Raw genomic sequence first — 26,619 nt, 5'->3', positions numbered from 1 at the left:
TCAGTGGGACTGGAGCATCTGGAGGGGCAGATGGTCCTCCTCTGGGGCCTGGTCCTCCCCGGCGGAGGAAGTCAGGATGGGATTCTTCTTAGGCCCTGCGAAACAGGATGGAGGACACTGTGGCTTGGCCCTGGGTGTGTCCCTAGGAGGCAGGTGGCAGGAGGAAAGGAAGGGTCCATCGCTGTGAAAGCCCATCCTGTGGGGACAGCAGGCGATCCCTGAGCTGATGCCGGAGAACTAGAGGAAGAGGCACAGGGGTGGTGGCTGCCCGAGATGGCAAGAAAATCAGTGCCAGGAGACGGAGCCCGGGGTAGGGGAGGCTGGCAGAGGCCCGCCAGGCCGCCCACTATGGGGTAGGGACGGTCCCCCTGGGATGCTGAGCCACATCCACAGCAGGAGATGGTGTGCGGGACACTTGAGGCAGGAGGAAGGGCAGGGTGACTCTCAGAATCCTGGCACTGAAATGAAGGAAGAGAGCCGGGCGTGGTGACTCACGCTTGTAATCGCCACGCTTGGGAGGCGGAGACAGGAGGATCGCGCAGGTTCGAAGCCAGCCTTGCTGCCTTAAGAGACCCTGTTTCCAAATAAAAATATAAAATGGGTCTGGAAGTGTAGGCTGGAGGTAAACAGGTTCCATCCCCAGTACCACACACACACACACACACAAAAAAAAAAAAAAGTAAAAAAGAAAAAAAGAAATGAAGGAAGAGAGACATAAAAAAAGAACAGAAGGGAAACCTAATGGTTTGTGAGGGCCAGGAGCTGGGAAAACAGAGGAGTCTCCCTGCAACAGGGCTCATGGACAACTCGGGCCATTTGGGGTGGGGGGCCCAGACTAAGCAAGTGACATTTGTCAGGAAAGAGAAGGGGAGAGCTGGGCACAGCAGTGCCTTTCTATAATTTTGGTACTCAGAAGGCTAAGATAGGAGGGTTTTAGGTTTGAAGCCAGCCTCGACAACTTAGCAAGACCCTGTTTCAACATTAAAAAAAAAAAAAAAAAAACTAAAGAAAGCCAGGCATGGTGGCACATTCCTGTCATCGCAGTACTTGGGAGGCTGAAGCGGGAGGATTGCAGGTTTAAGGCCAGCCTGAGCAATTTAGTGAGACCTTAGCAACCTAGCAGCTGGGCGTGGTGGCGCACGCTTGTCATCCCAGCATTCGGGAGACTGAGACTGGAGGATCGCGGTTCGTGGACAGCCTCAGCTACTTAGTGAGGCCCTCTGCAACTTAGTGAGACCCTGTTTCAAAATAAAGAATAAAAAATAGGGCAGGGGGTGTAGCTCAGAGGTCAAATGCCTCTGGGTTCCATTCCCAGACCCGCAAAAAAAAAAAAAAAAAAAAAAAAAAAAAAGCAACCTAGCGAGATCCTGTTTCAAAATAAAAAAATAAAATAAAGCTAGGGTTGTAGTTCTGAAGTAGAATGCTCCTGGATTCCATCCCCAGCACCACAAAAAAAAAAAAAAGAAAAAGAAAAAGAAAAGAATGAAAGCCAGGCAGGATGGCCCACACTTATAATTGCAGTACTTGGGAGGCTAAGACAGGAGAATTGTAGGTGTGAGACCAGCCTCCGCAATTTAGTGACCCTGTTTCAAAATAAAAACTAAAAATGGCTAGGGGGGGGGGTGTAGCTCAAAGGTAGAATGCTTCTGAGTTCAATTCCCATTATCAAAAAATAAAATAAAGTAAATAAGGTTGGGGATGTGGCTCAATGGTAAAGTACCCCCTGGGTTCAAGCCCCAATACCACTAAATAAATAAATAAGTAAATAAAAATAAAATAAAAAGGCCAGGGGGTGTAGCTCAGAGGTAGAATACCCCTGGGTTCAATCCCCAGCACCAAAGAAAACAGCAAAGGAGAGGAGGAGAGCCAAAGGGAGATAGCACCATTGATGAGCCCCAGACCTGGCAGGTGGAGCTGTGCAGGGTCTCCATCTGTGGCCTCCTGTGCTGTGGGTACCATCAGTGGGACTGAAGGTTCCAGAAAGAAAGGGTAGGCTGTAGGCACACGCGCATGAGCGCTCAGCCCGCAGCCACTCACCCGACACGGCTTCCCCCGGTGGCTCCTCGCACAGCGTGGGCAGGGTCTGCTCCCAAGCGGCCCAGTTCACTTCCTCCACCCTGCAGGCAACAGTGCAGTTCTGAGGCTCTGGGACTCCAGTGCTCCCTCCGGCCAAGTGGCTGGGCTGTGCGGATGCTCCAGTGGGACCCAGGATCTCTGGGTCCTTATCTGCAGGACACTGGACCACCCACGTCCCACCAGGAGCCCTGCCCTCCCAGCAACGCTCTACTGATTCCCCAGCAGGAAGGACTGAGCATCCCTCCCTTCCAGCTGTTCATGACAGCCTGGGTTGCCCAGGGCAACCAGAGATGAGGCTTTGAGGTGAGGTGTGTCTTGGGGCCCTGGGTTCAGGGACTCTTTTATGGGTGTTTCTCATGCGTAGAGCCTCAATATCTCCCCAGCTTCAACTGCAGCCTCCTAAAAGTGTCTGCTTCAGCCGGGTGTGGTGGCGCAAGCCTGTCATCCCAGTACTTGGGAGGCTGATACAGGAGGATCAGCCTTGACAATTTTAGCAAGACTCACAGCAACCTAGTGAGATCCCGTTTCAAAACAAAAACAAAGGCCGGGCGTGGTGGTGCACGCTTATAATCCCAGCATTTGGGAGGCTGAGACAGGCGGATCGTGGATCGCGGACAGCCTCAGCTACTTAGTGAGGCTCTTTGCAACTCAGTGAGACCCTGTTTCAAAATAAAAGAATAAAAAATAGTGCTGGGAGCTGGGCGTGGTGGCGCACGCTTGTAATCCCAGCATTCGGGAGGCTGAGACTGGAGAATCACGGTTCGCAGACAGCCTCAGTTACTTAGTGAGGCCCTCCATAACTTAGTGAGACCCTGTTTCAAAATAAAGAATAAAAAATAGGGCAGGGGGTATAGCTCGGATGTTGAAAGCCCCCAACCCAGGTTCCATCCCCAGACCCACAAAAAATAAAAAAAAAAAAATGCTGGGTGTGTAGCTCAGAGGTAGAATCCCCCTGGGTTCCATCCCCAGTACCAAAAAAAAAAAAAAAAAAATGGGGCTAGGAGTGTAGCTTGGAGGTAGAATGTTCCATTCCCAGTTCTGCAAAAATAAATAAATAATAATAGAAATAGGGCTGGGGGTGTAGCTGACTTAGATGCCCCTGGGTTTAATCCCAGGCCCGCAAAAAAAAAGGGGGGGGGACGTTAATAGATTGACAAAGGTCTGACTATTTTCTGGGGCTGTCCTTGAACCTGAGAGAGAGAGAGAGAGAGAGAGAAAGAGAGAGACAGACAGACAGACAGACAGACAGACAGAAAGGCAGACAGAAAGGCAGACAGAGAGAGAACAGGAGGCAGCCTAGGGGCTGTGAGACCCTGCATCCCTGCCCTTACTGCCCAGGTGAGGTCCCCTGGCACTCTCCCCCAGACCCAGCTGCTGGCTCCAGGAGGGTAAGCCTGGTCCATGCTCCTGGGTCAGCAGGGTGTGGCCCTCTCCCGCTCACCTGAAGCACCAGCGCTCATCCGGGCTCCCGTCCGGCCTGGTGCCAACTGTCAGGAGCACTCCTATCCGCTGCTTCTTCCTCCGGCACCACCAGTAGCCACTCTCCATCTCCAAGACAGAGATGGCTTTCTAGGGTTAAAGGCTGTATCAGACAGAGTAGCCTGGGACCCTGCCCAGAGGAAGAGGAGCTTGGGGCCAGGGGGACAGGAAGATCCCACCGCCCTGTCCAGCACCGGAGTCTCCTAAAGCACGTGGACTTGAATCCAGCTCCACAGTTCGATTATGGGGCACAGAGCAAGGAAGATTTCTGAGGCTCAGAGAATGAAGGGGCTTGCCAAGAGCAATGAGAAGTTGACCCCAGGGCGAGGCTACCCCTGCACCAAGTGCCAGAGCCCACCAGACCCTTCTCTGGTTGAGACACAACTATCCTTCCACTATAGATGCTGTTATATCAGCTCTGCAGGCCCCCCAGGCTGGTCCACCCCAGAATTTCACGTTCTAACTACCTTCTCCACCACACTGGTCCCACTTTGCAAACAAAGAGCACAGAACGAATGTTCTGTGAGGGCTTTGTCATTTTTTACCCCTTTTTTGTGTACTTGGGGATGGAACCCAGGGGCATTCTACCTCTGAGCTACAACTCCAGCCTTATTTTTTATTCTTTATTTTGAAACAGGGTCTTACTAAGTTGTGGAGGGCCTCACTAAATAGCTGAGGCTGGCCGCGAACCTCCTGTCTCAGCTTCCCAAGTAGTGGGATGACAAGCGTGCGCCACCACGCCCAGCTCTATTTTTCTTTCTTTTTTCTTTTCTTTTCTTTCCTTTTTTTTTTTTTTTTTTTTTGTGGTACTGGGGATAGAACCCAGGGGCTTTTCTACCTCCGGGCTATACTCCCAGACCTATTTTATATTTTATTTGGAAACAGGGTCTCACTAAGTTGCTGAGAGCCTCACTAAGTAGCGGAGGCTGGCTTCAAACCTGCGCGATCCTCCTGTCTCAGCCTCCCAAGCGCTGGGAATACAAGTATGCGCCAACACGCCTGGCTCTTTTTTTTTTTAAACAAGGTCTTGCTAAGTAGCTGAGGCTGACCTCAAACCTGAGATCCACCTGTCTCAGCCTCCCAAGTCCAGGCATGAGCTATCACGCCCGGCAGATCCTAGGCGTTTTATATCTACGACCTTATCCTATCCTCACAAGAATTCTGTTAAAGAAAGAGTAAAATCCCAGCATTCGGGAGGTGGAGACTGGAGGATCGCAGTTAGCAGACAGCCTCAGCTACTTAGCAAGGCTTTGCAACTCAGTGAGACCCTGTTTCAAAATAAAGAATAAGCCAGGCGTTTGTAATCCCAGCATTTGAGAGTCTGAGACAGGAGGACGGAGGTTCCCGGACAGCTTCAGCTATTTAGTGAGGTCCTTCACAACACAGTGAGACCCTGTTTTAAAATAAAGAATAAAAAATAGGCCAGGCGTGGTGGCGCACGCTTGTAATCCCCGCACTTGGGAGGCGGAGACAGGAGGATCGTGCAGGTAGGAAGCCAGCCCCGCTGGTTTAAGGGACCCTGTTTCCAAATAAAAATATAAAAATAGGCCTGGGAGTATAACCCGGAGGTAGAAGGGTTTCTAGGAACGCCAGTACCACCAAAAAAAAAAAAAAAAAAAAAAAAAAGATTAAAAATAGGGCTGGGGGTGTAGCTCAGAGGTAGAATGCCCCTGGGTTCCAGCCCCAGTACTGCAAAAAATAAATAAAATAAAGGATAAAAATCAGGGCTGGGGGTGTAACTTGGAGGTAGGATGCCTTTGGGTTCTATCCTCAGTACTGTAATAAATAAATAAATAGACTAAAAACTAGGGCTGGAGCCAGGCATGGTGGCACATGCTTGTAATCCCCGTGCTTGGGAGGCTGAGACAGGAGGATCGCGCAGGTTCGAAGCCAGCCTCAGCTACTTAGTGAGGCTCTCAGCAACTTAGCGAGACCCTGTTTCCAAATAAAATATAAAAAAGGTCTGGGAGAGCCGGGTGTGGTGGCACACGCTTGTAATCCCCGCGCTTGGGAGGCTGAGACAGGAGGATCACACGGGTTCGAAGCCAGCCTCAGCTGCTTAATGAGGCTCTCAGCAACTTAGCGAGACCCTGTTTCCAAATAAAATATAAAAAAGGTCTGGGAGAGCCAGGCATGGTGGCACACGCTTGTAATCCCCACGCTTGGGAGGCTGAGACAGGAGGATCACACGGGTTCGAAGCCAGCCTCAGCTACTTAGTAAGGCTTTCAGCAACTTAGTGAGACCCTGTTTCCAAATAAAATATAAAATGGGTCTGGGAGTGTGGCCGGAGGTAGAAAGCCCCTGGGTTCCACCCCCAGTACCACAAAAAAAAAAAAAAAGGTCCGGGAGTATAGCCCAGAGGTAGAAAGCCTCTGGGTTCCACCCCCAGTACCACCAAAAAGTAAAATTAAATTAAATTTAAAAATAAAAACTAGGGCTGGGGGTATAGCTCAGAGGTATAATGCTTCTGGGTTCCATCCCTGGTACTGCAAAGAAAAAGAAGAAAGAAAGAAAGAAAGAAAGAAAGAAAGAAAGAAAGAAAGAAAGAAAGAAAGAAAGAAAGAAAGAAAGGAGGGAGGGAGGGAAGGAAGGAAAGAAGGAGAAAGCAGGATGGAGGGAGGAAGAGAGTAGATGTGGGGACTGGTCCTGCGGAGCCCAGTCCCACCTGCTGCCAGCCCTGGGCTGAGCTCTGCAGGGTTCTGGACGCAGCTCGGGTGGGCTGGGGAGGGGGCCCGGCTGCGGCACCTGCAGCTTCCAGATGCTCCAGCTGTCGGTGGCCACGCTGTTGACCGTCTCGCTCATGAGGGCGATAAGCATGTTGAGCAGCAGCACGTAGGTCAGCAGCACGTAGGCCAGCAGCAGAAGCAGCACCACCCCGCGGAAGCGCAGCTGCTCCTGGAAGGCCAGCTCGCCCATGCCGATGGTGAACTTGAAGAGCTCCAGCGAGGCGTCCAGGATGCTCCGGTACGGGGCTGCCTCGTCCTCCTGGCCCGGCTCTGCCGGAGCTACCTCCGTGGCATTGGCACCGCCGTCTATGGGGCCTCCGGAGCCCCGGGCCTCCCGGCTCAGGCTCACCAGGGCTGGGGGCAGGGAGGGGATCCTCAGCCTGAGAGCAGGCAGGGCCGGCAGGGGAGAGGTGGGGCGGGAGAGGGCCTTTACCTACAGCAAAGCCGAAAAGGAAGACTAAGTAGACCAGGAGGAAGCGGAGCAGGTCCCGCAGGATGACCTAGAACACAGGACCCCAGAGCCCATGAGTTACACACACACACACACACACACACACACACACACACACACACACACCTGCATATAGGCCTCTTGGGAGCCCACAGAGCAGAGGGTTTCTGTGTTTGTTTGTTTGTTTGTTTGTTTTGGTGTGGGTGGCACTGGGGTAGAACGTAGAGGCATTCTATCTCTGAGCTACACTCCCAGCCCTATTTTATTTCTTATTTAGAAATAGGGTCTCACCGGGCATGTTGGCACACGCTTGTAATCCCAGCATTTGGGAGGCTGAAACTGGAGGATCACGGTTCGGGGACAGCCTCTGCTATTTAGTGAGATCCTCTGCAACTCAGTGAGACCCTGTTTCAAAATAAAGAATAAAAAATTGGGCAGGGGGCATAGCTCGGAGGTCAAATGCCTCTGGATTCCATCCCCAGACCCGAAAAAAAAAAAAAAAGAAGAAATAGGGTCTCACTAAGTTGTGGAGGGTCTCACTAAATTGTGGAGGCTGGCTTCCGACCTGTGAACCTCCTGTCTTAGCCTCCTAAGTATTGACAAGTGTGCCCCACCATGCCTGGCTTTTATTTTATTTTATTTTATTTTATTTTATTTTATTGGTACTGAGGATGGAAATCAGGGGACTTCTGCCTCGGGGCGACACCCTCAGACCTATTTTTTATTTGGAAACAGGGTCTCACTAAGTAGCTGAGGCTGGCTACGATCCCGTGATCCTCCTGTTTCACTTCCCAAATATTGGGATTTCAAGTGTGCACCACCACGCCTGGGTCCAAAAAAAATATTTAAGAAGAGTTAGGGAAGCCGGGCGTGGTGGCGCACGCTTGTAATCCCAGCATTCGGGAAGCTGAGACAGGAGGATAGCACAGGTTCAAAGCCAACCTCAGCTACTTAGTGAGGCTCTCAGCAACTTAGTGAGACCATTTCCAAATAAAAATTTTTTTGTTTTTCTTTTTTGTTTTCCAAATAAAATATAAAATAGGTCTGGGAGTATAGCCTGGAGGTAGACAGCCCCTGGGTTCCACCCCCAGTACCACCAAAAATAAAAAATTTTAAAAAATTAAAAAATAAGCCAGGCGTGGTGGCGCACGCTTTTAATTCCAGCATTTGGGAGGCTGAGACCAGAGGATCGCGGTTCGGGGACAGCCTCAGCTATTTAGCGAGGTCCTTCGCAACTCACTGAGACCCTGTTTCAAAAAATAAAAAGACTAAAAAATAGGGCTGAGGGTGTAGCTCAGAGGTACAATGCCCTTGGGTTCCATCCCCAGTACCACAAGAAAAAATAAATTAATTAAAATTTAAATTTAAAAAAGAATTAAAAAATAGGGCTTGGGGTGTAGATCAGAGGTAGAATGCCCCTAGGTTCCATCCCCGGTACCTCAAAGAAAGAGGGGGTTAGGGGTGTAGCTCAGAGGTAGAGCATCACTAGGGCTCAATTCAGCGCTCCGAAGACAGTAAGGAAAAGAAGAAGAAAAAGAAGAAGGAGGGGGGGGGGGAGAAGGAATTTAGCAGTTGGCAAGGTTCTTGGTGGTTTCTCAGATATTTCATTCCCACCCCTCCCCCGTTGGAATGTCGGCTTGGAATAGCATGGCTCATCTTCACTCCAGATGCCTACTAAGGACAGAGTCTGGCCCAGAGCGGGCGCTCACTAAACATTTATTTATTTATTTATTTTATTTTTTTGGGGGGGTGGTACTGGGGTTTCTGGAAGCCCTTCTACCTCCGGGCTACGCTCCCAAACCTATTTTTACATTTTTATTTGGAAACAGGGTCTCCTAAGCCAGCGCGCATGCGCGGCTGGCTTCGAACCTGCGCGATCCTCCTGTCTCTGCCTCCCAAGCATGGGGATGACAAGCGTGCGCCACCACGCCCAGCTACTAAACATTTATGGTCTGAGTGAAAGGATGCAGAGAGATGTGGATGCCCTCACCAGCATACACGAATATCCTCTGTTCCTTTGGGTGTGTGTACGTGTGTGTGTGTGTGTGTGTGTAACTGAGGATTATTTGGAAACAGGGCCTTTGCTAAGTTGCTGAGCAACACCTCAGCTCTCTCTTCCTTCATGAAGAAGGATGCGTGTGCTCCTTTGCGGATGCCTGCAAAACACACACACACACACACACACACACACACACACACACGTCCTTGCGTCTGCATATGTGGGTGGAAAGAGAGCAACTACGCATTTTCCCTTACTTAAGCGGAGGCTAAATATTGGGATGAGGAACACCGGGGGGTATCGCTCATGTCCTCCTCTGCCTGCTGGGGCCACAGGGAGTCCCACAGGCCCGTGGCACCCATTCTCGGCTGCACCCCAACCGCCATCTCTCACCTTCTGGATCATGACGCTGTAGATGCCCGTGTGCTGGAAGCCGCGGGTGTAGTAGAGCAGGTTCAGCCATCCCAGTACCAGTGAAGACACAAGCAGAGGCAGGTACCACTCGATGGCCATAAAACACAGGGCCTGGGACAGGACGGTGAGCAGGGCCTGGAGCAGGCTGCACAGGGGCAGGGCTGGGTCAGCTTCCAGGACACTGGCAGTATCCCCCAACTCCTCCTGGCCAGCACTGACCACCACTGCCCCTCCCCTGACCACGGGGTGGCTTGAGATGGCCTCCATCCCTGTGGGACTGGACCCAGTCAGGCCTGGCCTCCGTCTTAGACAAGTTATTTAGCCTCTGTGGGCCTCAGTTCCTTCCCCTACAAAATGGGCATAATAGCTGGGCGTGGTGGCACACACTTACAATCTCAGTACTTGGGAGGCTGAGACAGGATCGCGCAGGTTTGAAGCCAGCCTCAGCTACTTAGTCAGGCTCCTTAGTGAGACCCTATTTCCAAACAAAATATAAAATAGGTCTGGCCGTGTAGCCCGGAGGTAGAAGGCCCCTGGGTTCCATCCCCAGAAACAAAAAAAAAAATTAAAAGTCGGCATAATGATAGCAATGCCCAACCCACTGAATGCCCTCGAGGATTAAGAGAGGCACTGTGTGGAGAGTCAGGCCCTGTGGCTGGGTAACTAGGGTTCAGTAAAGGCAGGAATCACAGCCACGGTTCATGAAGACAGGGGAGCATGAAGGACCCCGCCGCCCAGCAGCCAGGACCCTCTGGAACTTCCTGGTCCCCTCTATCCTGGACACTAAAGCCAGCCTGGTGCCCTTGGCCACAGCCACCCACCCTTCCCAGGCCTACGGAACGGGAGGAAGGGGAGAGAGCCCCCACGTACAAGAGGATTTCAAAGTAGCTGTCTACGAAGGAGATCCAGATGAACAGGCGGCGGCGCCAGAAGTACCAGAGCTGCGGAGGAGGAAGACAGGGCCGTGAAACCCACTCTCCAGGCACAGAAGGGCCTGGACCCCAGGGTTCCCACCCCCACCCTCTCCAGGCTCCCAGATACAGAAGCCTGATCAGCACCACAGCTAGAGGCTGTGCCTCTGGCTTCAGGGGAGTTTTGAATCCTTCTGAAAAATGAGATAGCTCTTTCTTACTTTTATTTTATTATTATTATTATTATTATTATTATTAATTATTATTTTGTGATAGAGGGGATAGAACCCAGGGGTATTCTACATCCGAGCTACACTCCCAGCCCTATTTTTTATTCTTTATTTTTGAAACAGGGTCTCACTGAGTTGCAAAGGGCCTCACTAAGTAGCTGAGGCTGTCTACAAACCACAATCCTCCTGTCTCAATCTCCCAAATGCTGGGATTACAAGCGTATGCCACCATGCCCAGCTCACTTTTATTTTGTGTGTGTGTGTGTGTGTGTGTGTGTGTGTGTGTTGTGTGTGTGTGGTACTAGGGCTTGAACCCAGGACCATCCTACCTCTGAGCTACAAGCCCAGTCCTTTTTTATATTTTCTTTCTTTATTCTTGTCCTGGGGGCTGAATCTAGGAGCATTGTACTTCTGAGCTATACCCCAGCCCTGTATTTATTTTTTGTTTCTTTGTTTTTTTGTAGTGCTAAGGATTGAACCCAGGGCCTCACACATGCTAGGCAAGGGCTCTACCTCTGAGCCATATCCTTAGTTTTTTTGGTTTTTTTTTAAGACAGTCTTACTAAGTTGCCGAAGGCCTTGCTATGTTGGCTATGTTGCTGAGGCTGGCTGTGAACATGTGATCCTCCTTTGCACTGGGATTATAAATGTGCACCATGACACCAACACCTGGGTTTTATTTTATATTTTGAAACAAGGTCTTGTTAAGGTGCTGAGGCTGGCCTTGAACCTGTCATCCTCCTGACTCAGTTTTTTGTTTTTGTTTTTTTTTTTTTTTGGTGGGTCTGGGGATGGCACCCAGGGGCATTCTGCCTCTGAGCTACCCCCAGCCCAATTTTTTATTCTTTATTTTGAAACAGGGACTCAATGAGTTGCAGAGGGCCTCACTAAGTAGCTAAGGCTAGCCATGAACCCAGATCCTCCTGTCTCAGCCTCTCGAACACCGGGATTACAAGCGTGCGCCACAGCCTCCGGCTCTGACATAGCTTTGGACTCTCCACAAAATCAGCCAAGCCGGGTCTGGCAGTGCACACTCAACATCTCAGCTCCTCGGGAGACTGAGTGCACCTTTCTGTCCCCGCTCCCTGGACTCCAGCCAACCCAGGTGTTCTCCTTTCTGAGAAGCTCCTGGTGTCTTGGCACCCAGCCTGACGCCCACAAGCTCACAGCATTTCAGGTTGAAGATGCCCGCTGCCGGAGTTGGCAGAGCCCCTCTTGCCCTTGGTCTTCTGTGGCCCTCGGGTGAGGACTGCCCCAGCTAGCTCAGGGACCTGTGGTCAGGGGCTTTTGTTTGATCCCCAGGGGAGCAGAGCCTGCACTGCCACTGAATCAGAGAAGCCATCTGCTACCCTACGGGCCCCCAGAAAATCACAGCAGGAAGGGAACCAAGGCCCCCCGGGAAGGCCAGAGCCTGTGGTCTTCCATGGTGGTAAGCCTGGTTGGTCTGGATGGAACTGGTTATGGGACTCAGTTTCCTCATCAAGAAAGAGATGGTAAAGCCAGATATGATGGCACACACCTAAAATGCCAGTACTTAGAAGGCTAAATTGGGAGGATCGAGGATAGCCCCAGCAACTTAGCGAGACTCTCGGCGCCCTAACAAGACACTGTTTCAAAACAAAACAAAAAAATAAATAAAAAGGGAGAAGCCGGGCGTGGTGGCGCACATTTGTAATCCCAGCATTTGGGAGGCTGAGACAGGAGGACTGAGGTTCGCAGACAGCCTCAGCTACTTAGTGAGGCCCTCTGCAACTCAGTGAGAGCCTTTTTCAAAATAAAGAACAAAATATAGGGCTGGGGACGTAGCTTGGAGGTAGAATGCCCCTGGACTCCACCCCCAGTACTGCAAAATAAATAAATAAATAATAAATAAATAAATAAAAGGGCTGGAGGTATAGCTCAGAGGTAGAATGCCTTGGGGTTCAATTTCCAGTACCACAAAAAATTAAAAAAGGAAGCAGAGGGGATTGTGGCTACCCCACTCTGAGGCCCCCAGCAGCAGAATTCTAGGTTTGCTTCTTGCTGGGCTGGGCGTCATAGAGGGTGTGGAGATTTCAAAAGGCCTTCACCTGGCCCAAGAGGAGGTAGATCCCCCCAAGCAGGATCAAGATGTGGCCCAGCAGCAGCATGGAGTTTCCGGCCGTCGCTTTCAGCGGAGGGAAGGTCTGCTAAAGGAAGACACACGCTCGGGTAAGACCCGGGGCCTCTTCTCAGCAGCCAGCCCTCCAAGAGCCGAAGCCAAGGGCCCATCCTGAACCCGCGCCGTGCGGGGAGCACAGGCTACAGCCAAGGAGCCCTGGCTGCTAGTCCCTTGAGAAGCACACTGTCTGGGGGTCCTGAACTTGGGGTTTGGAACCAGATGGCCTAGGTTCAGTCCTCGTCTCCGTCCCCACCACTTAGAATCTGTGTGAACTCAGGTGAATCATCCGGCCTCTCTGTGTCTCACTTCTCTCGACTGTTAAGCTGCAGATGGATGACAGTTTGTCATCCCAGAAAGTTGTGCGTAATCATTATTAGCATGACTACGGTCCCACAGGCGGTGGGCATTGGGTAATACTTACTTCTATTGCTGTCATTAGTACTGGGAGGCTGGCTTCCTAGTACATCACTCGGGCTGCCTGAGCCTCGGCGTTATTCCGGGAGGATGGAAACACTGGTGGCCCCCCTTCCCCGCTCCCGGGGTTGTTCCCTGGAACCGCCCCCGCCCCTTCCCTTGCCTTCTCCAGAGCAGGCTGGTGGTAGGCGACTGCAGTGAAGACGAGCATGTAGATCAGGTAACACAAGAAGTTGAAGAAGAATCTGGGGATGAGCAGATCCCACTTGGCTTGCAGCAGCTTGTTCAGCGGCTCCAGAACCACCATGCGGTGTCGATGCTGGGGCGGGAAGGGGAGAGGCAGGGTGTAGGTAGAGATGGGGATGGGTGGATGGATGGATGGATGGACAGATAGATAGATAGATAGATAGTATGCATTGGGGGTGCCCAATGCATGCTAGGCTCCATGCAAGGGTCCAGGAAGTAGAGGAGGGAGGGCAGGCTCCTCCATCCCCCAGGCACCCACATGGCCTCTCCCCGCCTGCTTCCACCCCAGCTCAGATCCCAGGCATCGCCCTTTGCTCCAGAGCATGTCAACAGAGATGTCTCCACGGTTGCCAGAGGACCTCTGCATGACTGTCACACTGATGGGACTAGTCTAGAGTCTGGCCGCAAATCAGGGTCAAATCTACAGGGACCAGACAGGCGCAGCACAACAGGCAGCCTGACTAGCGCACCCACGCCTTCCGCTGGCTCACCGGGCTCCTGCAATGGAAGGCAATGATCTCCAGCACCGAGTTCTCCTCCCAGCTGTCCACAGAGGCCAAGTCGTATAGCGACACCCGGACAGGCCCATAGCACCACTCGGTGAACTTGCGGGAAAGGGACTGGCACTGTCCTGAGAACTCTCGCTGCAAGATGTGCTTGAAAATCTGCAGGACAAACCGGGGCGCGGTGGCGCACACTTGTAATCCCAGCATTGGGGAGGCTGAGACGGGAGGATCGCGGTTCACAGACAGCCTCAGCTACTTAGTGAGGCCCTGTGCAACTCAGTGAGACCCTGTTTCAAAAATGTCTCTGGGTGCACGCTTGTAATCCCAGCATTCTGGAGGCTGAGACGAGGATCACAATTGGCAGACAGCCTCAACTACTTAGTGAGGCCCTTTGCAACTCAGTGAGACCTGGTTTCAAAATAAAGAATAAAAAATAGGGCAGGGGGTGTAGCTTGGAGGTAGAATGCCCCTGGGTTCCATCCCCAGTGCCACACACACACATTTAATAAAAGTAGCTGGGCATGGTGGCGCACACTTGTAATCCCAGCGCTTGGGAGGCTGAGACAGGAGGACTGCACAGGTTCAAAGCCAGCCTCAGCTGGTTTAAGAGACCCTGTTTCCAAATAAAATATAAAATAGGTCTGGGAGTATAGCCTGGAGGTAGAAAAGCCCCTGGATTACACACTCAGTACCACACACAAAAAATAATAATAAATAAATAAATAAATAAATATTTTAAAAAGGCGGGTGTAGTGGTGCATGCTTGTAATTTCAGCATTCAGGAGGCTGAGACCGGAGGATCACAGTTCAAGGACAGCCTCAGCTACTTAGTGAGGCACTCTGTAACTTAGTGAGACCCTGTTTCAAAATAAATAATAAAAAATAGGGCAGGGGGTATAGCTTGGAGGTCGAATGCCCCTGGGTTCCATCCCCAGACCTGCAAAAAATAAAAAAAATAAAATAAATAAAAAGTAGGGCTGGGGGTATAGCTCAGAGGTAAAATGCCTGGGTTCAATTCCCAGTAACACACACATACAACAAAAAAAAAAAAGAAAAAAGAAAAGAAAAAAAAATCTGAGCATGATAGCACATGACTATAATCCCAGTACTCTGGAGGCTAAAACAGGAAGATTGCAGGTTCAAGGCCAACCACAGCAACTTAGCCAGACCATTATTTTCAAAACTAAAAAACTAAGATAAAATAAGGCTGGAGGTGTAGCTCAGAGGTAGAACACCCCTGGATTCAATCCCCAGTATCACACACACACACACACACACACACACACACACACACACACACACATACACACATCGTCACCGTCATCATCAAAATGGAGAGACCAGCGCTCTGAAGCACCACTCCAGGCTCTTTCTGCAGAAGTTTCAGGTGAGTCCTGACAGGGCCTGCAGAGGCACGGAGGGCGAGGGGACGTCAGCTCACCTCAATTTTTCCCTCCTTGGCGGCCAGCTTCAGGGGCGTGAGGCCCTGCAGGTTGCGGATGTCCTCCAGCTGCACGGCGGGGCAGAGGCGGGCCCCCACCTGGAGCAGCGCGTCGTACATGCGGATCACCAGCGCGCTGTTCTCCGCAGAGTTGTCTGCGATCATCACCAGGGCGTGCAGGACTGTGTTGCCCTGGGAGTCGGCGGCCTGCAGGCTGGCGGGCTGGTGCGGGTTCTCCAGGAGGTAGGTCACCACATCCCACTGCTTGGTGCATGCAGCCAGAGACAGGGGCAGCTCACCTGCGGGCAGAGGGGACAGCTGGGGGCTAGAGTCTCCCAGCTTCCACCTGCCTACTGCCCTGCTCCTCGGACAGAAAGCCAGGTCAGGCTTCCTTTAGCATCTCGGATGAAGGGTGGGGAGCCCAGCCAGAGTCCCCATATCCCCAGCCTCTTAGGCCTGCCTGCGTTTCCCCTTCCTTCCTTCCTTCCTTCCTTCCTTCCTTCCTTTCCCCTTCCTTCCTTCCTTCCTTCCTTTCTCCTTCCTTCCTTTCTCCTTCCTTCCTTCCTTCCTTCCTTCCTTTCTCCTTCCTTCCTTCCTTCCTTCCTTCCTTTCTCCTTCCTTCCTTCCTTCCTTCCTTTCTCCTTCCTTCCTTCCTTCCTTCCTTTCTCCTTCCTTCCTTCCTTCCTTCCTTTCTCCTTCCTTCCTTCCTTCCTTCCTTCCTTTCTCCTTCCTTCCTTCCTTCCTTCCTTCCTTCCTTCCTTCCTTCCTTCCTCTGAGGATTGAAGACAGTAGCATTCTACCTCTGAGTTACATCTCCACATCTCCAGATTTTTTCTCTTCTTTTCTTTTCTTTTTTCTTTTCTTTTTTTCTTTTTTTTTTTTTTTTCTTTTCGTATTGGGGATAGAACCCAGGGGCATTCTACCTCTGAGCTACATCCTCAGACCTATTTTTCATTCTTTATTTTGAAACAGAGTCTCACTAAGTTGCTAAGGGCCTCACTAAGTAGCTGAGGCTGTCTGCGAACCTGCAATCCGCCTGTCTGAAACCGCCCCCTCCCCAGTACTGGGATTACAAGCATGCGCCACCACAAGAGGCTTCTTTTTTCTTTTTGAAACAAGGTCTCACTAAAGCTGGTCTCTAACCTGCAATCCTCCTGTCTCACCCTCCCAAGTACTGGGATCACAGGCATGAGCCAACACTGCCCTTCATTTAGGGGTCTGCTTCATTACATCGTCGTCGCCTTCTTCTTCTTCTTCTTCTTCTTCTTCTTCTTCTTCTTCTTCTTCTTCTTCTTCTTCTTCTTCTCCTTCTTCCTCCTCCTCCTCCTCCTCCTCCTCCTCCTCCTCCTCCTCCTCCTCCTTCTTCTTCTTCTTCTTCTCCCAGGTACTGGGATGATATCACCATACCTAGTTACAGTCTTTCTTTTTTTTTTTTTTTTTTTTTGGTGGTACTGGGGTTTCTGGAAACCCTTCTACCTCTGGGCTATACTCCCAGACCTATTTTATTTTTATATTTTTTTATTTGGAAACAGGGTCTTTTAAGCCAGCAAGGCTGGCTTTGAACCTGCGGGATCCTCCTGTCTCTGCCCCCCGAGCGTGGGGATTACAAGCGTGCGCCACTACGCCTGGCTTTTTTTTTTTTTTTGTGGGTCTGAGGATGGAACCCAGGGGCATTCAATCTCCGAGCTACACCCCCAGCCCTATTTTTTATTCTTTATTTTGAAACAGGGTCTCACTGAGTTGCAGAGGGCCTCACTAAGTAGCTGAGGCTGTCCTTGAACCGTGATCCTCCGGCCTCAGCCTCCCGAATGTTGGGATTACAAGTGTGCGCCACCACGCCCGGCTTTATAGTCTTTCTTTCTTTCTTTCTTTTTTTTTTTTTTTTTGGTGGTACTGGGGGTGGAACCCAGAGGCTTTCTACCTCCAGGCTATACCCCCAGTCCTTTTTTAAATTTTATTTGGAAATAGGATCTCACTAAGTTGCTGAGAGCCTCACTAAGTAGCTGAGGCTGGCTTCGAACCTGCGCGATCCTCCTGTCTTAGCCTCCCAAGCTAGAACTGGCCTGTGTCAAGACTTGACCAGGGAAGCTGAGGATGTAGAATATCGCAGAATATGTGCTTAGCATATAAAAGGTCACAGATTCAATCTCTAGCACAAAAAGAAGAAGGAGGAGGAAGAGAAGGAGGAAGAGGAGGAAGAAGAGGAAGAGGAGGAGGAGGAGGAGGAGGAAACAGTGACAGCCTAGAGGCACACCTGTGATCTCAATACTTGGGAAGCTGAAACAGGAGAATCACAGGTTCAAGCCTGAGCAATCTAGCAAGACCATGCTTTAAAAAAAAAATAGAAAAGGAATCTGGGCCTGGGCGCAGGCTTGTAACCTCAATACTTGGGAGGCTGCGACAGGAGAATCGCAGGTTCACGGCCAGCCTCTACTTAATGAAACTCTCCGCAACTTAGAGAGATCCCCGTTTCAAAATAAAGAATAAAAGCCAGACGTGGTGGTGCATGCTTGTAATCCCAGCATTTTGGAGGCTGAGACAGGAAGATCGTGGTTCAAGGACCCCCTCAGCTACTTTGAGGCCCTCCGCAATTCAGTGAGACCCTGTTTCAAAATAAAGAATAAAAAATTGGGCAGGGGTGCAGCTTGGAGGCCAAATGCCTCTGGGTTCCATCCCCAGACCTGCAAAAAATAAAAAATAAAAAAAAATAAAAATATAGGGTTGGGGATATAGCTCAGAAGTAGAAAGCCCCTGGATTTCATCCCTAGTACCACATAATAATAAAATAAAATAAAGAAAGAATTTTAAAACATAGGGCTGAGGGTGTAACTCAGAGGTAGAATACCCCTGGGTTCAATCCCTAGTACTGCAAAAGGAGGAGGAGGAGGAGGAGGAGGAGGAGGAGGAGGAGGAGGAGGAGGAGGAGGAAGAGGAGGAGGAGGAAGAGGAGAAGGAGGAGGAAGAGGAGGAAGAGGAGAAGGAGGAGAAGAAGGAGGAGGAGGAGGAAGAGGAGGAGGAGGAGGAGGAGGAGGAAGAGGAGGAGGAGGAGGAGGAGAAGGAGATAAAATAGAGGGTCCAATAATGTGTGGACTTAAGTCCCAGCTCTGCCACACCTAACTGTGTGAGCTTGAACCAAGCACTACCTGCTCCATACCTCAGTCTATCTCAGAAAACCTCACTCACCAAAGTAGAAGCAAGTTCCTTGCCTCTTCTGGAAGAAGTGGCCGCAGGCCCGGGCATGCACATTGGCCCCGTTCTCCACCAGGAGCTTCACGCACTGCAGGCTCCGCTTCTCGATGGCAATGTGCAGGGCGCTGTGGCCCCGGTAGTACTCATCCGTGCACTGGGCGTTGACCAGAGGCTGGGGATTGCCGGAGTCGCGGTCGATCTGCAGCAGGGGCAGGATGCAGGCGTTGACTCCATCCCGGAGGTTGAGCACAGCCTTCATCAGGCAAGTCTTCCCCGTGGAGCCCTCTGTGGGAGAGAGGGAGGGGAAGGGGGGTTGCTTAGACCCAGAGCTGCTGGGCCGCCGGCCAGCTGTACAGCAAGCCCAGGCTCTGGAGTGCCCCATGGGAGGATAAAAAAAGATCGCTGCAAACACGGTTAACCAAGCTGTGGGGAATTAAGGCTCCAGGCAACAGGTATTAAAATATCAAGTTTTAGCCGGGCGTGGTGGCACACGCTTCTAATCCCAGCATTCGGGAGGCTGAGACCTGGAGGATCACGGTTCGCGGACAGCCTCAGCTACTTAGTGAGGCCCTCTGCAACTTAGTGAGACCTGGTTTCAAAATAAAGAATAAAAAATAGGGCAGGGGGTGTATCTCAGAGGTCAAATGCCCCTGGGTTCCATCCCCAGACCCGCAAAAAAATAAAAATAAAAAATAAAATAAAATATCAAGTTTTTACAATTGCTAAATACTAAGTTTCTAAGACAAAATCCATCACAAGTACAACATTGTACAAGAACTGAGACAGAAGGATCATGCAAGTTCACGACTTAGTGAGACCCTGTTTCCAAATAAAAAATAAAATAGGTCTTGGAGTGCCTGGGGTGGTGGCGCATGCTTGTAATCCCAGCACTTGGGAGGCTGAGACAGGAGGATCGTGGTTCACAGACAGCCTCAGCTACTTAGTGAGGCCCTCTGCAACTCAGTGAGACCTGGTTTCAAAATAAAGAATAAAAAATAGGGCTGGGGTTATGCTTGGAGGTAGAATGCCCCTGGATTCCAGCCCCAGTACCGCAAATAAATAAATAAATAAATAAATAAATAAATAAATAAAACAGGCTCTCACTGAGTAGCAAAGGGCCTAGGTAGCTGAGGCTGGCTGTGAACCTGTTATTCACCTGTCTCAGCCTCCCAAGTACTGTATGCTGGTTCATGTTTATAATCCTAGCATCTGGGAGGTTGAGACAGGAGGATATGGGTTGGAGGACAGCCTCGGCTACTTAGCAAGGCCCTTTGCAACTCAGTGAGCCCCTCTTTCAAAATAAACAATTAAAAATAGACTGAAGGTGTAGCTCAGAGGTAGAATGCTCCTGGGTTCCATCCTTGATAACGCAAATAATTAAAGAGAGAGAGGCTTTGAGTACCCCTTTAGCCACAGAAACGGGCTGGGGTGGCAAGGACAGGTCGGGAGCCTGGCGGGGCGGTAGAAGGAAGAGGCACAGCCAAGATGGCCAGGGGCCTGTCTTTGGTTGGTTCAGTTCTCAGTCTCCTTCAGCCATCCCAGCAGAAGGCTTCTAGAAAACACCAGCCCTTCTGCTCCTGGTCACGGTCCCGCCCACCCAGTCAGCCCAGCGCACAGCCCACAGCATACAAGAGCTCCACTGGCCACCACAGTGCAACAGTGACCGAGAAGCTTCTAATTAAGTCCCTTCTGCGTCGCCAAAGATGTGACGATTGTAACTGTGCTGCGAGGTGGGTTCTTTTCCTCCATGCCAATAGATGTGTTGAAATGGAGAAAATTGAAGACTGATAGCTCGGCTACGCTTAAGCCAGTCTTTATCACAAAGCAAAAATCAGAAAGAGAAGAAAAAGCAGCATGCTAAGGAGACACGCTGGAGAGCCCGAAGATGGAACTCTGCCCTCTGGGACGCCTGGCCCTTAAGTACAGTCTTGGCCGGTATTCTCTTATTGGCGTTACCATGTCAACTAAGCTAGCAGCTCATTTTCCCAGGCAGGTGGTATTATCTTGTCGCTGGACAGTGCACGTGCTGATAATCTATCTTCCTCTGCTGCACTGGTTGCCCAACAATTATGAGTGCTTTGAAGAAACATACGGAGGTTACATCCTGCATCCCAAGGCTGCTGGGGCACAGAGAAAAAAGGAGACAGAGGCACTGACTGCAGCTGGCGCAGCTGCATGGAACTCCAAGGGCAAGACATACGGCTCTGGCTAATCTTACAGCTAAGGATGGAACCCAGGGGCATTCTACCTCCGAGCTACATTCCAGAGCTATTTTTTATTCTTTATTTTTATTTATTTATTTATTTATTTATTTATTTATTTATTTATTTGGGTGGTACTGGGGTTCTTGGAAGCCCTTCTACCTCCGGGCTACACTCCCAGACCTATTTTATATTTTTGAAACAGGGTCTCTTACACCAGTGCGGCTGGCTTCGAACCTACACAATCCTCCTGTCTCTGCCTCCCAAGCGCGGGGATTACAAGCGTGCGCCACCCCACCCGGCCCTTATTCTTTATTTTGAAACAGGGTCTCACTGACTTGAAAAGGGCCTCACTAAGTAACTGAGGCTGTCTGCAAACCGTGATCCTCCTATCTCAGCCTCCCAAATGCTGGGATTCCAAGTGTGTGCCACCACACCCGACTAGCCTTACTGCTTTAAGGTGTGCCAGGCAGAGCTCTGTGTGATCTCAGGGTTTCTAATTGCTTTTATGCTTCTATATTTCTAAGGCTCTTCTTTTTTTGTGTGTGTATGGTACTGGGTATGGAACCCAGGGGCCTTCTACCTCCGGGCTACACTCCCAGACCTATTTTATATATTTGATTTGGAAACAGGGTCTCTTAAACCAGCTGAGGCTGGCTTCGAACCTGTGCAATGAGCATGGGCCATGTGCCACCACACACCTGGCTTTTCTAAGGCTCTTCTACATTCTTTTTTTTTTTTTTGCGGTACTGGGGATGGAACCTAGGAGCATTTTACCTCTGAGCTATATCCCCAGCCATATATATATATATATATATATATATATATATATATATATATATATACATATACATATACATATACATATACATATACATATACATATAATTTTTTTTTTGTTGGTACTGGGATGAAACCCAGGGGCTTTCTACCTCCAGGATATACTCCCAGACCTATTTTATATTTTATTTGGAAACAAGGTCTCACAAAGTTGCTGAGAACCTCACTAAGTAGCTGAGGCTGGCTTTGAACCTGCTTGATCCTCCTGTCTCAGCCTCCCAAGTACTAGGATTACAAGTGTGTGCCACCAGACCCAGCTTTTATTCTTTATTTGGAAACAGGGTCTCTCTAAGTTGCAGAGGGCCTCACTAAGTAGCTGAGGCTGGCTTCGAACCTGCATGATCCTCCTGTCTCAGCCTCCCAAATGCTGGGATTACAAGCGTGCACCACCACACCCAGCTTTGCTTCTACATTCTTACAATGGGTTAGCATTGAGGCGAAGGAGAGAGAGAGAAAGTTCTAAAGTGTAACAAGCCGAGCCACAGTCTTTCTCTGCCAGAATGAGTGCTCACACAGCTCCCAGGCTCTGACCGCCTTTTTCCTTTTTATTGGGAATTAATACCGGGGCAATTTCCCAATCCCGGGATAGGAGGACAGGGCTTACCTTTGTACTCTGTGTCGGTGAGGTACTTGCTGGTCCGGCGCAGGTACTCTGGGAGCCCAGCCAGATCCTCAGGGACACCCCGGGAGACCACACTGAAGAGCCGGTCACGGTCGAAGCGGCTTGGGTCCGGCTGGCTGTGGGGGAATGTGGTTCCTGACTCAGGCCAGAGAAGGGCCAAGGTCCTGCACCGGGAAGCCCCCTTCCAAGGGAGTCTTGGAAGCACTGGACATGCCCAGCTTGCAGGGAGGCCTTCTGAGGGCCTCTGCCTCCCAAGACCAACCAAGGAGACGCCAGGTACTCAAAGCCCAGGAAGAGGCAGAGGGGATTATCCAGGCACCATCTGCAGACGTCTCTGGACTCCAGTCATCTCTGGTCATTTGCAGCAGCCCCACCCCACCCCTTATCTTTGCCAGGTACCCTGTTATTTCAGACTCATCATCCCATAGAACCTCCTCATAGTGACCTTCCAATTTTTTTTGGTCTTTTTTTTTTTTTTTCGTTACTGGGGGTGAAACCCAGGGCTACACCCCCAGCCCTATTTTTTATTCTCTTTATTTTGAAACAGGGTCTCACTGAGTTGCAAAGGGCCTTACTAAGTAGATAAGGCTGGCCACGAACCTGCAATCCTCCTGGTGGCTGCAGGCCTTAGCAATTTAGCTAAGCCCTCAGCAATTTAGGGAGACCCTGTTTCAAAATAAAAATAAAAGCCAGGCGTGGTGGCTCATGCTTGTAATCCCAGCATTCAGGAGGCTGAGACAGGAGAATCCTGGACAGCCTCAGCTACTTAGTGAGGCCCTGTGCAACTCAGTGAGACCCTGTTTCAAAATAAAGAATAAAAAACAGGGCAGGGGGTGTAGCTCAGAGATTGAATGCCCCTGGGTTCCATCCCCAGACACCCCCCGCCAAAAAAAAATAGGGTTAAGGAACAGAGGAGCTTGGTTGCACACACTTGTAATACCAGTACTTGGGAGGCTATCACAGGTTTGTGGCTAGCCCCAGCTACTTAATGAGGCTCTCCACAACTTAGGGAGACCCTGTTTCAAAATAAAGAATAAAAAAGAGGGCTGGGGTGTAGCTCGGAGGTAGAATGCCCCTGGGCTCAATACCCTGTTCTGTAAAAAATAAATAAATAAATAAAAATAAGGTTAAGGGTATAGCTCAGAGGTAGAATGCCCCTAGGGGAAGGCCCCCATATGAAAGAAAAAGAGGAAGAAGGAGAAAAAGAAAGAGAAGGAGGAGTAGAAGAAGAAAATAATAATAAATAATAATTGCAGAATGTACCTTTAATCTCACTGAAGTCCTATAAATCACTCTTTTTTATTTTTTCTATTAGACAAACAAGGAGATATCATAACTTGCCCAAAGAAATGTGGTACAAAGCGGAGTGGGGGGAGGGGGCTTCTGTGGGTTGTCCAATGGGAGACCCTAACTCCCAACCCCAGACAGAGTCTAGGCCAAGCACTGGAAAGTATCAGACAGACAGAGTTTTCCTAGGAAGCCACACTTCTGGGAAATCTTCCACAGATCCCAAAAGGGGCCTCCTAACACACCAGAATCTAGCAGTCTGAGCTGGGCGTGGTGGCACACGCCTGTAACCCCAATACTTGGGAGGCTGAGATAGGAGGATCACCAGTTCCAGGCCACTCAACAACGTAGTAAGATCCTGTTTCAAAGTAAAGCCAGGCATGGTAGTACACACCTGTAATCCCAGTACTTGGGAGGCTGAAACAGGAGGATCGCAGGTTCAAGACCAGTCTCGGCAATTTAGCAAGACCCGTTGCAACTCAGTAAGATTGTTTAAAAAAAAAAAAAAAAAAAAAAAAAAAAAAAAAAAAAAACCTTGTGGTGCACTCTTGTAATCCCAATACTTGGGAGGCTGAGAGAGGAGGATCATAAGTTCAAAGCCAACCTCGACAACTTCGCAAGGCTCTCAGCAACCTAGTGAGACCCTGTTTTCAAATAAGAAATATAAGCCGGGCATGGTGGCACACGCTTGTAATCCCAGTACTGGGAAGCTGAGATAGGAGGATCGCAGGTTTGAGGACATTCTCAACAAGTAGTGAGACTCTCATCAACCTAGTGAGACCGTGTTTCCAAATAAAAATAAAATAGAGCTGGGATGTAGCTAAGAGGTAGAATGCCTCTGGGTTCAATCCCCAGTGACACAGACACACACACACACACACACACACACACACACACACACACACAAGAAATAAAATTGAGTTGGGGGTATAGCTTGAAGATAAAATGTCCCTGGGTTTAATCCCTAGTACCCAAAAATAAATGAATAAAAAATAATAGCCAGAGCCGGGTGTGGAGGTGCATGCTTATAATCCCAGTACTTGGGCCAGGCGTGGTGGCGCACGCTTGTAATCCCCACGCTTAGGAGGCAGAGACAAGAGGATCGAGAGGTTCGAAGCCAGCCACGCTGGCTTAAGAGACCCTGTTTCCAAATAAAAAAAAAGTATAAAATAGGTCTGGGATTGTATCCCGGAGAAGGGTTTCCAGGAACCCCAGTACCACACACACACACACACACAAAAAAAAATAATAATAATAATCCCAGTACTTGGGAGGTTGAGACAGGTGGATCCCAGATTTGAGGACAGCCTCAGCAAATAGTGAGACTTTCATCAACCTAGCGAGACCCTATTTCAAAATAAAAATAAAAAGAGGTCTAGGGATGTAGCTGGGGGTAGAATGCCCCTAGGTTCAATCCCTAATATCTCTCTCTCTCTCTCTCTCTCTCTCTCTCTCTCTCTCTCTCTCACACACACACACACACACACACAGACACACACACACACACACACACACCGGGAAATGTGTGTGAAATTATTTTATTATTAATAATAATATATATTTAATTATTTTATTTTGTTTTCTTCTCAACAAAAAGAACGGGCAAGATTCGACCAGGCAGGCAGGGCATGGTGGCGCACGCTTGTAATCCCAGCATTTGGGAGGCTGAGACAGGAGGATCGTGGTTCGAGGACAGCCTCAGCTATTACTTAGTGAGGCCCTTCACAACTCAGTGAGATCCTGTTTTAAAATAAAGAATAAAAAATAGGGCTGGGGGTGTAGCTTGGAGGTAGAATGTTCCTGGGTTCCATTCCCAGTACCACAAAAAGGAAGACTCAACCAGGCATGGTGGCTCTTGTCAGCAATCCCAGTACATGGGAGGTTAAGACAGGAGAATCACAGGCTGAGGCCAGCCTCAGCAATTTAGGGAGATACTGTTTCAAAATAATAATAATAATAATAATAATAAAAAGTTGGGAGGCTGAGATAAAAGGATTGCAGGTTCACAGCTAGCCTCAGCAACTCAGTGAGGCCATCTACAACTTAAGGATAAACTGTTTCCAAATAAAAGAATAAAATAGGTCTGAGGGTATAGCTTGGAGGTAGAATGCCCCTGGGTTCCATCCCCAATACCACCAAAAATAAAAGTCAAAAATCAAATTAAATTTTAAAAAAAGGAGCTGGGCATGGTGCAGCATGCTTGTCATCCCAGTCAGTACTTGGGAGGCTGAGACAGTACCATCAATAAATAAATAAATAAATAAACAAATAAATAATAAAGGGCTGGGGTACAACTTGGAAGTTTAATGTCCCTGGGTTCAATTCCCAGTACTACTACTGCTACTGCTACTACTACTACTACTAATAATAATTATAATAATAAATTTAAAGGACTGGGGGTATGCTCAGAGAGATTCAGAATGTCCCTGGATTCAACCCCTAATAACACACACACACACACACACACACACACACACACACACACACACGAATGGGGAAGGTTCTGGAAGGTTCTGGAAGGTTCTAGAAGGACAAACCCCAGGGAGCAGAGCAGAGGTCAGCCATGGGGCTCCTGGACCACAGGAACCAGGCAGCATGGGCAGGGCCCCAGGAGCCGGGCGGCCTCAGGCTGCCCTGTGGAGCTCTGGAGAGCACCCGCACCCCACCCCTGCCTCACCTAGTGCCTGCTCCCTTTCGGTAGTTGAGATTCACTTTGATCTGAGGGGCAAAGTTCCGGTCCTCTCCCACGAAGGGCGACTCCATGGGGGGCGGCCCGTGCTCCCCCCTCTCCACCTCAGCACCTTCTCCTAGGTCTCCATCCGAGGTCTCCAGCCTGAAAGCCGGAGGGCTGGAGGGAGAGGTCATTGCGGCTGGAAGGAGCTTGTTGGCCCAGTTGGAACTTCTGTGGAGGCGCAGATGTCAGGGCTCCCCTGTTCCTTCAGCCCCGGCTTGGGGGTCTTCCTGGCCGGGTCTGCAGAAGGAGACGTTTATTTATTTATTTATTTATTTATTTATTTATTTATTGGGTCTGGGGATGGAATCCAGAGGCATTTGACCTCCGAGCTACACCCCCTGCCGAATTTTTTTTATTCTTTATTTTAAAACAGGGTCTCACTGAGTTGCGAAGGGCCTCACCAAGTAGCTGAGGCTGTCTGCGAACTGTGATCCTCCTGTCTCAGCCTCCCAAATGCTGGGATTACAAGTGTGCGCCACCACGCCCAGCTAGAAGAAGACATTTAGAAGCTGAGAACAGCAAGATGTGGCGGTGCACACCCATAATCCCAATACCTGGGAGGCTGAAGCAGGATTATCGGCGCACGCTTGTAATCCCAGTACCTGGGAGGCTGAGACAGGAGGATCGCAGGTTCACAGCCAGCGTTAGCGACTTAATGAGGCCTTCCACAACTTAGTGAGACCCTGTTTCAAAGTAAGGAATAAAAAATAGG

General features: G+C 49.8%; 1 protein-coding gene across 1 annotated transcript; it reads right to left on the bottom strand.

Annotated features, from left to right (window-relative positions):
• On the bottom strand, positions 1-26,038 carry TRPV2 (transient receptor potential cation channel subfamily V member 2; the record flags this gene model as incomplete). The annotated part of the gene is made up of 15 exons (XM_080713935.1): positions 1-95; positions 1,902-1,994; positions 2,038-2,117; positions 3,518-3,645; positions 6,302-6,636; positions 6,716-6,782; positions 9,126-9,291; positions 10,017-10,087; positions 12,357-12,455; positions 13,005-13,160; positions 13,579-13,752; positions 15,035-15,333; positions 18,218-18,508; positions 21,869-22,002; positions 25,851-26,038. The coding sequence occupies 15 exons, from the start codon at positions 26,036-26,038 to the stop codon at positions 1-3; spliced, it is 2,376 nt and encodes a 791-aa protein (XP_080570061.1).
• Between the last annotated feature and the right edge of the window lie 581 nt (positions 26,039-26,619).

The sequence above is a fragment of the Muscardinus avellanarius genome, assembly GCF_963383645.1.
Source record: "Muscardinus avellanarius genome assembly, chromosome: 16".
Lineage (NCBI taxonomy): Eukaryota > Metazoa > Chordata > Mammalia > Rodentia > Gliridae > Muscardinus > Muscardinus avellanarius.
The sequence above is the reverse complement of the archived record's forward strand: the minus strand, read 5'-3'. Positions and strand labels throughout refer to the sequence as shown.